A 12,347-nucleotide genomic window follows, 5' to 3' on the forward strand; every position below is an offset into this window, starting at 1 on the left:
GCCGCCGCCGGTGCCGTTCGGGACGCCCGATGCCGCCGTGCAGGCGCTGTACAGCCCCACGCGGCCCGTCAGCAGGGACAAGTACCTGGAGCGCGGCTTCAGCCTGGGCTCGCCCGTTTCGGCCGAGTCCTTCCCCACGCCGGCCGTGCCCAGCACCATGGACCCGATCCTCTTCGCCCCGGCTGACCTCAAGCTCTGGGCCGCTGCTGGCCACGCCGAGCCTCCCGCCACCCACCCCGGCCCCGGTGGAGCCCCTGCGCCGCCCGCCCCGGCCGCGCCGCCCGCCTCGGGCCGCCCGCTCCCCGCCAAGCGCCTGCCGGGCGCGTCCGAACCCGGGCGGCAGAAAGCCCCGTCAGGCAAGAAGACGAAGGCTATCCGCAAGCTGACCTTCGAGGACGAAGTGACCACCTCGCCCGTGCTGGGGCTGCGCATCAAGGAGGGCCCGGTGGAGGCGCCGGCCAAGGCACGGGGCGGCTGCGCCCGTCCACTGGGCGAGTTCATCTGCCAGCTCTGCAAGGAGGAGTACGGGGACCCCTTCGCGCTGGCGCAGCACCGCTGCTCCCGCATCGTCCGGGTGGAGTACCGCTGCCCCGAGTGCGACAAGGTCTTCTCCTGCCCCGCCAACCTCGCCTCCCACCGCCGCTGGCACAAACCGCGCCCGCCCGCCACCAAAGGCGGCCCCGAGGCGGGCCGGGCACCGGCCGCGGCCCCGGCCCCGGCGGAGGAAACGCCGAAGGAGGCGAGCGGCGGCAGCGGCAGCGAGCGGGACACACCGAGCCCCGGCGGAGCCTCGGAGGCGGGCTCCGAGGAGGGGCTCTTCGAGTGTCCCCGCTGCGCCAAGCGGTTCCGCCGGCAAGCCTACCTGCGCAAGCACCTGCTGGGGCACGCCACACCGGCACCCACCCCAGCCCCGGCTCCCGCACCGGCCCCGGAGCCCAGCGCCGAGGAGCTGCCCGCCGCCGAGTGCCGCCTCTGCCCGGTCTGCGGGGAGACCTTCCCCAGCAAGAGCAGCCAGGAGCGGCACCTGCGCCTCCTGCACGCCGCCCAGGTCTTCCCCTGCAAGTACTGCCCGGCCACCTTCTACAGCTCTCCCGGCCTCACCCGGCACATCAACAAGTGCCACCCCTCGGAGAACCGACAGGTCATCCTGCTCCAGGTGCCGCTGCGCCCCGCCTGCTGAGCCGCCCGTGCCTTCCCCGCCGCCCCGCGCCGCTCCCCCGGGGCCGCCACACGATTAGCTTTAATACGGCTTGTGACCTGCTGGAATCTGGCTTTATACTTACCTTCCCGGGGTCTCTCTCTTCTTTTTTTTTTCTTTTTTTTTTTTTTTTTTTTTTAATTTTTTAAAAAATTTTGTTTCTTCGCTCCGGTTTTTATCGATGTGAACAGATCAAACCGCTCCAGAGAAACGAGTGTTTCCTTTAGTGTAGCCACAAATGCCTTGACTCTGCTGTTGATGGTCTCCAGAAAATGCTGTAGAAACTGCCTTAACTGTGACATGCCAACTTTCTGTTTCTGTTCGTTTTGCCCTTACTAAGGTAGCTCATGAGTTGTCTATCTGTATATGTTGGTTTGAGTAATTATGTTATTTATTCGTTATTTATTTATATTAATTATGAAGATTGATATTATTTGATTGCAGAAATTCTAATGCGCTTTTTTGTCTCCCTGCCTGCCATTTCACTGTGCATTTTAGAAGATCTTTTTTTCTAAAGGGGTCTGCTGAAAAGGTTTTAACTTTTATACCTAGAATAACACATGATCTTAACCATTTTATCCCGTGCAACCAACAGCTCTTACTTTTAGATGCAATCTCTTTTTCTACACACATTATTTTCTTAACTGTTAGCTATTTATAGAGTGCTTCGATAGAACTGTTTCAACTGTATAATTATTTACTATTCAAATAAAATATTTTCAAATTCAAGCGTGCCCCCACCCCTCCTGCTTCTCCCTGCCGGGCTGGCCCTGGGGGCTCAGGGGGACTGGCATCCGGCTCCACACTGCAGCTGGCAGGGTGCCTCCATAGGCACCAGCCTGCTCTGTGCTGTTTGATGAGATTAATTAAAAAGGAATTAAAGGGAGGAGAAGAGCTGGGTGCGGCGTGGCTGGTCTGGGGGAAGGTTGCCCCCTGAGCAAAGGGGACCCCTGGCCGTGGGCTGGAGCCCCAGCCCTGCCCCTGCTGCGGCCGTCGCCAGGCACAGCCTGCCCTGGGCTCTGCTGCTGGGGAGAGCTGCCAGGGACCTTCCCTGGAAGGTGTTGCAGGGAAAGCTCGAGGAGAGGCAGCACCTGTAAGCAGAGAACTTGTAGAAACCCGTGCATAGGAGGGCTGTGGTGTTTGCTGGGCGGCTGTCGCATGTGCTCAGCGCTGAGGTGTGGGGTTCAGGGCTCAGCAGAGCAGCGGCATCCTGCTTTGACCGTGGGCTGTGGAGCCTGGCACAAGGAAGGCCAGGCATTTGTCTGCTTCCTGGCAGGGCGGGAGCCCATTCCTGCCTCGTCCTTGCGCCCCGCAGCGGGATTTCTGCAGCATCCTTCAATAACTGTATATATAGATACATACATATATTTGCAGATGGATCTATCTCCATCTGCGGGGCCTTGTGTTTGTATATGGGAATCTCACGTGTTTGGTCAGAATTGCTGTAGAATCTGTGTAAGTGGGGAAGGTGCGTGCTGGGTTTGTGAAACCCCTCTCACAGACAGGTGTTGCATGCACCTGTACGATCTCCCCCTTTGCCAGCAGCAGCAGGTACGGAGCCAACTCCACGGCATGCAAATCTGCTTGGCAGCCCCAAGAGCAAATCCCTGCTCCCAAACTGGTGTATGAAGGGCCAGGGGGCTGCAAGGGCTTGGTGTGGGTGTAGGGGCTGCTCCGTCTTGGGGTAGCAATGCCTTTGAGGCTTTGGCTCCCTGGTGGAGGTTTCCAGCCTCTTCCTGCCATCTTCTCTCACCTAAAGGCTCCTAACCATAACCCTGATTCACTGTGGGAAGGGCAGGAGGTGGTGGAGCTTCCTGGAGGGAAGTTTCCCTGGAACTGGCTGAGTATTTTTTGATAAAGCAAAAGTTGTAGAGAAAGAACATCTTTCTAGAGAAAGATTTGTTTGGGGTTTTTTTGGTTTTTTTTTCTTCTTTTTCAGTCAGGCTGAACAGTACCAATGTATGGGTACGCTCCTTCTGTCTTGATTCCTAGGAAACCAACTTGGTTATGCCAGGGCTGACTTCAGGCCTAGGCAAAGCTGTGGTTTTAGCTGTAAATCAATACACTGGAAAAGAGCATAGCCCGAGAGACCCAGGCAGCAAAGCCTGCCTGGCAAGAGCTGCGGTTTTGCTTTTCCTGGCTTCCCTGGCCTTGGAAAGCCCCAGATCCCGGGCTGTCGCAGACGGTGTCGCAGCTGTCTGTGGAGTGGGCTCTTTGGTCCCCAAGGGGACTTTGCCAACATACGTGGCCGTCCTCTCGGGCCACTGGACACCATTTCCAGAGTGATGCTGGCGCATCCTCTGGAGAAGCCTAAAGGCTCCATCCACTCTGTCACAGCAGTGTCCCTGCTCAAATCCATGCTCCAAGCCTGTGGCACCAACGGGCCACAAAACAACAGCTTCATACTGCTGTCCATTCCCTAATAGTCAAGTAAATCCATGTCTGCTCTTGTAAGAATCAGTTAGAGTTTGTTGGGGCCAGAATTCCCCAGGTTTTTAGAACTGTCTGGGTAACCATTGGCACCATCTTATTGTATCTCCCGCTGAGCAGAAAGGGTGATTAGTGGAGACTCCTGTGTTGGGGAGGAGTAAGGAGAGGTGACAGTGGAGTACATTGGAAATGGCTCTGTTCACAAACATTCTGTAAAAGGGGCGCAGTTTGCTTTTGGCATCGCTGGGCTGCAGCAGCCTGGGCAGAGCTGCTGGGCTTTGTGTCTGCAGCCTTTCTCCCCTTGCCTGCACCGCTGGGTCCTTGTGAGGGTGAGCCCCAACTGCCCGAGGGGTTTTACAGGGAGCCATTGGCATCACTGTTTTGTGTCTCTTGCCACCTGGCAGTGCAGGGCATTGCACCGCCGTGACAGGTCACAAAGCCTGCCGCTCACACCAGCCTCCTTTGGACAGTAATTTGGGGAGGGATCTGTCCCTGCCCCTCGCCAGTTCCTCCCTTGCGCCGTCCCACTGCTCAGGCCCCCAGCACTGGGTCTGTGCTGGGCTCTGCCTCCTGCTCTGCGTCTGTGAAGTCCCAAGCCCACGTGTAGCTCGGTGGCTATCCCAGGGGCCGAGCAGCGCGGCTGAACCCGGAGCGCTCTCAGTAGCAGCCCCTGGGAATGCAGGTGTTGCTTGGTAGGTGCCATGTCCTGGCCACCCAGCAGCACGGGCCGGCCAGTGCTGCGCAAACAAAGCCTCCTGCTGTCAGCTAACAAATCAGCTGCTGGTGGCTCTCGGTGCATCCAGCAGGAACAGGTTTGGTCACCACGGAAAACACTGATCCTGCCCCAAACGTGACGCAGTGCAGGCAGCTGGCGCAGAGGTTGCTCACGCTTTGTGCACACGGACAGAGGGGTTTGCCTGCTGTGCCGGAGCCTTCCTCCTCTCCGGGCACACCGAGAGCTGAACGTGTGGTCTGGGACAGAGCGTGACCACAGGGAAGGGAGCTGGGGAGATTGGATAGATGAACCTGCAGGGTTCTGAGAAACGTAGCATGGACACCATCCCTGTCCCATGGGCTCAGAGCTGGTGGGGAGCTGGGGCGAGGTGCTCCTGCCCACAGGGGAAGACTCTCTGGAGGCTGCTTGTCCCCAGGGTAGGTTTTGGGCAGTTTCGGTACCAACACCATGGTCCCTCGCAGCCATCAGTGCAGTAGGGCATCTGTCACCTGCCCTGCTGGATGGGCTTACTGCAAAATGCAGCTGGTCACAGCTCAAGGTTTTGGGAGGCCCTGCCCAGCACCTTCCAGTCTGTTTCTGGGGTGGGCAGTTGGGAGGTATCCATGGGATTGGGGCAAGCCTGGAAACAGACCTCTTCCTCACACAAACCTGTTTAAAAAGAGGCATCGCTGTTGATGAGCTGGTAAGTGGCTCCGGGAGTCACAGGTCTTTCTGTGGGACAGGCCGTGCCTGCAGAGTGCCACGGGGTGCTTTGGTGTGCTGGTGTCAACACACCCCCTGCCCCACTGCTCGAAGGTCAGGAGTGCTGGGTTGTGGTGAGTGTTTTGGGCTGGGTGGGACAGCAGTTCCCTGAAGCACCCGGGCAGCTTACCTTGGTGAAGGATCTGGGTGTGCAGGTGCATCCTGCATGTGGCATTCAAACACCTCAAATCCTTCCATGCAGGTGAGAAGCCTCATCAGGGCTTTAAATGGTTTAAATAAAATGTAGTTTACAGTCCACATAACAAAGGTCTGCCTCTGGCAGCCTTTGATGCATTAATCATTGAGATGGGACATGGCAAGCATGGGCTGTCCTGTGGTAGCGGCTCCAGGCTTGGTTCTTACCTGTGCCACTGGATCCGAGTGCTGGGCTGCCCCCAGCACTGCTCTGACCGTGCTGTTTTCTCCGCAGCAGGCAGGCAGGGACCGAAGTTGGGCAGAGCCGGGCACAGCGGCAGCAGCAGGAGCCCCACACCGGCACAGGGACCGTCCTAGGACTGCATCCCCCCGACATGGTAATTGGGACATTATTTTCAGCAGCCAGGTCCAGTTAAGCCACCTGTTCCTCTTAGGGAAGAATCACTCTTTTTAAGCTCTAATAAAGCCCCCTCGCAGCTCTGAAGGCGAGGGCATGCACAGCCCAGCCTGTTCCTGCCTGGCTCTTGTGCTGTGCCACTCTGCTGAGGCTTGCCAGCCTTTCTTAGGGAATGGGGAGGGTGAGTGACAGGGAGGATTCAACCAGAGCAAAGGCTCTGCCTGGGCTGCACTGGGCACTGCGCTGGGGGAGAGAAGCAGCATGGCTTGGCTGCAGGTTAGAACAAGTTCTGCTTTCTCAGGGCGTGGGACCACGGTGTTTTCATAGGCTCATTTTACAGTTTTTTAGAGGGAAATTGCCTGTAGTGCAAGACCAGTTCAATGATAAATGTGAGGAAAATGCTGTACGATTGGGGGTGTCTGAGCAGGGAGGTTTTGGTTTAGTTACACACACACAGAAGAAATCAGAATTTATTACATACAGTAAATTATATTTTGCATTTGCCTCATCCCTGGCAGTGTCCAAGGCCAGGTTGGACGGGGCTTGGAGCAACCTGGGATAGTGGAAGGTGTCCCTGCCCATGGCAGGGGGCTGGAATGAGATGAGCTTTATTGCTCCCTTTCAACCCAAACTATTCTAGGATTCTGTGATAAAAATAAATATAAAAAATATTTATAGCAGTATATTCTATATAGATGATCTATATAAGTAGACTTCAGAATATGTAGATAGTGTATAATATATTACATGTATTACATCAGTGCATATTATATTATACAATGTATACTAAAATATGTATATATTGCCAATGAGACAATGCATATTAAATACATTATCTACAGTACATAATACCATACATGCATTATACCTAATTACTGATACATTACAAATGTTGATGTAATGAAACACTTGTCTGACAGGAGGTTTTGTCAGCTCTACAGCTGGGATTTGTGTGCTGTGGAGGACAGAGTGTAGGTGCACATATGTGTGCACACCTGGCATAGCCACTATCCATACATATTGTACAGGGTCTAAAATACTGTTATTGGATGTATATGGTGCACTGAATATTCCATGATGCATGTTATATATGTACAAAACATTACATGTTCATTATATAATGTTATACAGAATGCATACATTTCTGACACGATTTACATCATTTTCTTATATACATTTTAAATAAAAGTATACTTCATATAGATGCACACAGTAGTACAGTTTGTAAAGTAATGCTATAGTTTATGTCACGATATGTACATATAGCTAAAATATATACTAGGGATGTGTGCATATGTAGATATACACGTATAATGTAAAGGTAATATGTTGTATTTATGTAACCTATAACCCATTTTTGGATAAAATTATTATCTTTATATTCAATATTTAGTATTCAAAACCAGGTATTAATAAGATAAAAAATATAGTGTGTATATGATATAATACATTGTACAATATATAATGCATATGACATTATATACCTTGTATTATACATAGATTATATATCACAGATTGCATATATTATCCTTAATGTAATTATGGATACACATTGTATCTGTGTGAATTTAATACCTGTAATATATATTCTAGCTAATATAAACATATAGACATGCATAATATCAAATGCTAGATATATAATTCGAAATACTGTAGCATATAATATATAGAACATGAGATACCTAATGTATTCTGTTTAGTTATAGAGAGCATATTAATAGGTACAGGAATAAGGTAATACCTATACAAATGCTTGTAAAAAATGTTTCTAAAGCTGAAGGAAGGTATAATTAGAAGGGATACTGGGAGGAAATTCTTGGCTGGAAGGGTAGTGGGGCCCTGGCACAGGTTGCCCAGAGAAGCTGTGGCTGGCCTATCCCTAGAGGTGTTCCAGGGCAGGTTGGACTGGGCTTGGAGCAACCTGGGATAGTGGAAGGCGTCCCTGCCCTTGGCAAGCGTGGAATGAGATGATCTTTAAGTTCCTTTCCAACACAATCCATTCTGGGACTCCATGGTAAGTATAACCTAGTCTGTATATTATTTAATTTAGTAAATGATTCTTAATGCCGTTTGTGTGCCTGCTGCCACAGCTGGAGGGGCAGGGGTGCCTTGGGCGCGTGTTCCTGTCCCAGGCTGGCTTCACCAGCACCACTGCAGCCCCGTGGCCGGGGCTGTGTCCTGCCTGGCGGGGCCTCGCTGCCCCCTGCCCCCATGGGTGCCAGTACCAAGCTGTGCTGGGCACCGAGCTGTGCGGGAGCCGCGTGCCCTTGGCGCTCCGGCCGGAGCCTGCCCGGCGCCCGCCTGCTGCCGGGAGAGCGGGGACACATGGCTGTGCCAGCCCTGGTGAGGGGCACCGCCTGGCTCAGAGCGCTGCCAGCGCAGTCCCTGAGCAGTGACCCCTGGTCTGCAGAGCAGCTGGCCCCCCCGCTCTCCAAATCCACACCAGGGTGGTGGTGGTGCTGCTGGGCCTGGGGAAGGGATCCTCCCTGGAAAGGTAGTTGGAAGCTGGGTTCCCAACACTCATTAGTGTGTGCAGTTACTTCTGCAAAGGGAGCTTTGTCTGGAGCCATCTGGATTAACTCTATTTCTGGCTAGAGCACCTGAAAGCAATTTAGGAGCGGCCTTTGCTGTGGCTCTTCCGCAGAGGAAGGGAGATTTCCAGGTGTCTTTTCAGACGTCATCATGGCTGAGTGCAGCCCCCTGCATTTGCTTAAGGAATGTCTCTCGAGTAGAAAATCGCCATTAGAAACCTCTTGTTTTTAATGCCGATGCGGGTGGTTGGGCCATGAGGCATCGCAGGGAAGCAGGTTATGGACAGTGGCTTCTGGGGGCCACAAGGGTCCGTCACTGTGCTTGGTGCCTTGGGCAGGGCCCGGCTGGCAGGAGGTGCCACCCTGCAAGGGCCCGCGGGGCGCGACTGTGGGTGCCCCGTGTCAGTCACAGCGTGAACTCCTCAAGAGCGCTCCAGTCTGGGAACGCCGCTGCCAGCTGCGCACCCGGCAGCCGTTCCTGCAGCTGCGGCCCCAGCAGAGAGGGACAGAACCTGCGTCCAGCAGGGACAGTCCCTGCCCCCTGTGAGCCAGCCTGCACACCCAGGCAGCCGCAGCAGCCAGGCCCAGGCAGCACCACCGGCATCACCAGAGTTTCAGCCCCGGCGCCTCCCGCCCTCTGCCGTACACACCACACAGGTACCACTTTTTATTGCTCTGGGCAGAAATTTTATTGTGAGCAGGGATTTATTAACTTGGTGAGGGGTAACAGAGTGGCTTTGTCATCCAGTTCAGGGTGCAAAACCACAGCGGAGTTTATACAAATTACTAGTTTTTGACATCAGGAAAACATTATTTTCATCATTGTTTTAATTCTTCCCTGAATTAGAGATACATATTGCTCTAAGGAGAAAGGGCTCCTTACTCAGAAGGATGCCTTTGAAATTGTTTCAGACCAGCTATTGGATAAGTAGCTAGTGGACAGGCAAGGCTGTCTGGCCCTGAAAGTGAAATAAATTAAAATACATGTTTTATATTCTAGGTTCCTTCACTGACAGAAAATCAATAGAAAGCAAAACCCAACTGTGAGGCAGAAAATCAAACCAGCTGTCCAAGCCCTCAGCAACGGAAGCTCCTCAGCAGCTGCACCAGGTGAGTTCCTGTCGGGCACCAGGGCTGAGGTGCTGCCCCTCAGGCACAGAGCACGCAGCAGAACCCAAGGGCTACCTTGGCATCAGTGGTCATGGCGGGAACGTGCCCCACAGTGGCCCCTGGCCAGGTGCTGGCACTCAGGCGGACAGACAGCCATAACACCAAGTGTAAGTGCAAAAACAAGTGGGGGCCCAACGGGGCATTTCCCAAAAAACACAATCCCTTCGCTTAAAGCAACTCCCATTCCACTGGGAGGTGTGCGTTGAGTGCCAGGAGCAACCAAGCAGCAGCAGGACAGGGCTCTGTGGCTGCTAGATCTCAGATTTCTGTTGCTTTAAAATACTAGGGATTTAACTATAAAAATTTTCACCCCATTAACCTACAACATGTGTAGACCGAAACACATCAGCTACTGCCAACACGAGCTCTGCTCACTACAGCAGGTGCCGGGAGGACACCCTGACTCCTCACAAGCTTTTAGCTGTGTTGTCCTCTGCCTAGAGACGTCACAGCCTGCTGGGACAAGGTGAGGGGTTGCCCAGTTCTTTACACTGTGCTGGGAAGGGGTCATGGCAAAAGCATGGCTTTTTCTCTTCTAAGAGGATTTGCTTATTTTTGTTTCTCTAGGGAGCAGTGCCAGTGCACAGCCATGGCACACACCACGGAACGGCCACGGCGCTCTCGCAGCGGGACAGCACCGACTGGAGAGCTCCTCCCTCATCCACATGTGCTCCAGCAGGGAACATCTGCTACCTGGCTAGTCATGGGAAAACCTCTATTTAGAAAAAATTCCCTTATGCACAGGTAAGTGCTGCCTGGAACGACTACAGCAATACTCTAAGGGTACGTTAAATAACTGGTTTCAGTGCTGGTTCACAACCTCTGGCTGTGGCACCTGCAGCCAGGGGCTTGGGGCCCGCGCTCACTTGGTGCCAGTGCAGTGATGGTGACACAGGTGACACCCAGTCCCCAGCTGTATCTGTCCAGACTGGGGAAAGGCCGGTACACAGAGCAAACCCTTTGCCTGGCCCCTTCAAGACATGTTCACCCAGAACTGCCTGTTCTGATCTGTGCTCAGGTGCCCTGGCCGCAGCTCTGTGCTCCAGGACCTCAGCTGGACGCCTTGCTGAGGGCACTGGTGGAGCGGCGGAGCTTCCCCAAGACCCTGCTCCTGGAGGCACGTGGCAGCGAGGGCGGCTCTGCCAGCTCGACACCGATGGTGACAGTGAGGTCAACACTTGCACTTGTGGTGAGGCAGCCTGGAAAACAGAACAGGCAGGGAAAACCCAGGTCAGGACAGAAGAGCCTGTGTACCTCGGAGTAAGTGCGTGGCACAGCACTGCCCCTCCCTTCACCTCTTCCCAGCTTCTCTTGGGATTCCCAGCATGAGGACTGGCACACAACTCTCCCTGGAAGGTGCCTTAACCTCTGGAAAAATCCTAAAGAATCACAATTTCTTCCACTACATAACAGGTACCCTTGTTTTACTGGTGGCTTATGGCCACCACTGGGGAAGGGTCTCGGGGGGCTGTGGGTATGCAGGGTTATGCTTTGTTGTTTAGTGGAGTCACCTGTTGGTTATTCCCTAGAGGCCAGGCCTGCCCAGGCTGGCTGAAGGGGAACAGGTGAGCACATGGTCATTAAATGAGACACTAATGACCAAAACGCGGTGCAGCTGCTGCAAGGGACCCACCCTACCCTGCTGCTGAGGGCTGGACCTGTCCCAAGGCATTTCCCGGGGGAACACTGTTTCATCAGCTCCCGCAGGAAACTATTTTTAAACCATGTTGCAATTCTCTCCCGAAGTGTAAACACAAGTTTTTTATTACAGGTAGGAGGGAGGAACAGCCTCGCAGCCAGGCAGGGAGAGCACAAGGACATTCTGAGCCCACTCCAAAGGTGGGCACTGGTGGCACCCCCTCTCAACTCCTAAGGGATGGTTGTGTTTTGCAACACAGACCTACTTCCAGTGCAACAAATGACTCCATTCTCAGCTGTGTCTGGACAGGCCGTGGCTATTTAATCCTCCCTTCACCTTTCCTAGCCCAGGTAAATCTCAAGCGTGCACAAAATGCCCCAAAGCACAGCCAGGGCCTTGGCTGAGGCTGATGTCCCTCGAGCATAGGTGAGTAGGGCACTGTCCTTGCAGGACGGGTGGGGACATGGCCATGGGTCAGTGTGGAAGCAGGATCAGCCCTCGGTGGCTGAGGACAAAGACTCACCCTGGCTCTCTGCTGCACTTCCAAGGTGAGGTGTAACCTGTCTTTTTGCTTGAGCAGCTCTGAGTGTTTGAGTGACTGAAAGCAGCACAGCCCCAAGTGTGAGTCCCCGCCGCCTGCCTGCAGCCCTGCGTTTGCATCTCAAAGACAGCCCATACTGTACCAGATTGGTTCTTTGAGACAACCGACTGAGGGGAAATAGCACATTTTAAAAAGGTGGAAAGTGTGACTTAGCCTGTAAAGGCATTTTCTGTGAAAAATACAGAGCTGTCAATTTTGGATTAAAAACAAAACCTGTGGTGCTACTGGCTGGGGACAAAAGTGTGGGGGAGGGAAGGGCTGTGAGGGAGGTGTTGCATTTGACATTCCTGCAGTGAGGCAGAATGGCAGATGGTCAAAATAATACCATTTTCTCCAAGAGAACAAGCTGAACCAAATTAGAAATAAAAAATAATTACCATACATGGATTGTGGGAGTTGTTATCGCACGTGGGAGTGATCATCACATGTGGGAGCCATTTCAGCATAACCGCATGCAGATCGCGGGAGGCATGACCGTACGCGGATCGCGGGGGCGATTGCCGCGCGCGGATCGCGGGGGCTGTTGCCGCACGCGGATCGCGGGAGGCACAACTGTGCGCGGATCGCGGGAGGCATGACCGTACGCGGATCGCGGGTGCTATTGCCGTACGCGGATCGCGGGAGGCACGACCGTACGCGGATCGCGGGAGCTATTGCCGTACGCGGATCGCGGGAGGCACGACCGTACGCGGATCGCGGGTGCTATTGCCGTACGCGGATCGCGGGAGGCACGACCGTACGCGGATCG

The 12,347-nt window shown here is 53.8% G+C and overlaps 3 protein-coding genes across 17 annotated transcripts in view; 2 read left to right on the forward strand and 1 right to left on the reverse strand.

Annotated features, from left to right (window-relative positions):
* The window catches only part of CFAP61 (cilia and flagella associated protein 61), a 99,464-nt gene extending 87,484 nt beyond the window's left edge, over positions 1-11,980 (forward strand). The window contains exons 27-29 of one of the 8 annotated variants that reach the window (XR_006017836.1): positions 5,536-5,638; positions 9,190-10,772; positions 11,131-11,980. Coding sequence is in view for 2 of the 8 variants with exons in the window: in XM_042038912.1 (XP_041894846.1) it covers positions 5,536-5,618 (83 nt within the window). In the remaining 6 variants the exon portion in view is untranslated. Of the gene's footprint in view, positions 1-5,535; positions 5,639-9,189 lie in introns of all 8 variants that reach the window. The other 7 variants (XR_006017838.1, XR_006017837.1, XR_006017839.1 and 4 more) reach the window with 7 other exon arrangements.
* On the forward strand, positions 2-1,927 carry INSM1 (INSM transcriptional repressor 1; the record flags this gene model as incomplete). Its single annotated transcript, XM_042038881.1, has 1 exon — positions 2-1,927. A coding segment is annotated over one exon (1,179 nt), but the record flags the coding sequence as incomplete, so codon positions are not given.
* RALGAPA2 (Ral GTPase activating protein catalytic subunit alpha 2) overlaps positions 10,243-12,347 on the reverse strand; it is an 86,073-nt gene continuing 83,968 nt past the window's right edge. For 5 of the 8 annotated variants that reach the window (XM_042038909.1, XM_042038906.1, XM_042038908.1 and 2 more), the window contains one exon: positions 10,243-10,558. In XM_042038909.1, the coding sequence (XP_041894843.1) occupies positions 10,410-10,558 (149 nt within the window). In that variant the 3' untranslated portion in view covers positions 10,243-10,409. The remainder of the gene's footprint in view (positions 10,559-12,347) is intronic. The other 3 variants (XM_042038910.1, XM_042038905.1, XM_042038907.1) reach the window with 2 other exon arrangements.

Source organism: Corvus kubaryi, unplaced genomic scaffold (assembly GCF_017639235.1).
Source record: "Corvus kubaryi isolate FWS band 111438036 unplaced genomic scaffold, C.kubaryi_AGA036_p1.0 37393, whole genome shotgun sequence".
Classification (NCBI taxonomy): Eukaryota; Metazoa; Chordata; class Aves; order Passeriformes; family Corvidae; genus Corvus; species Corvus kubaryi.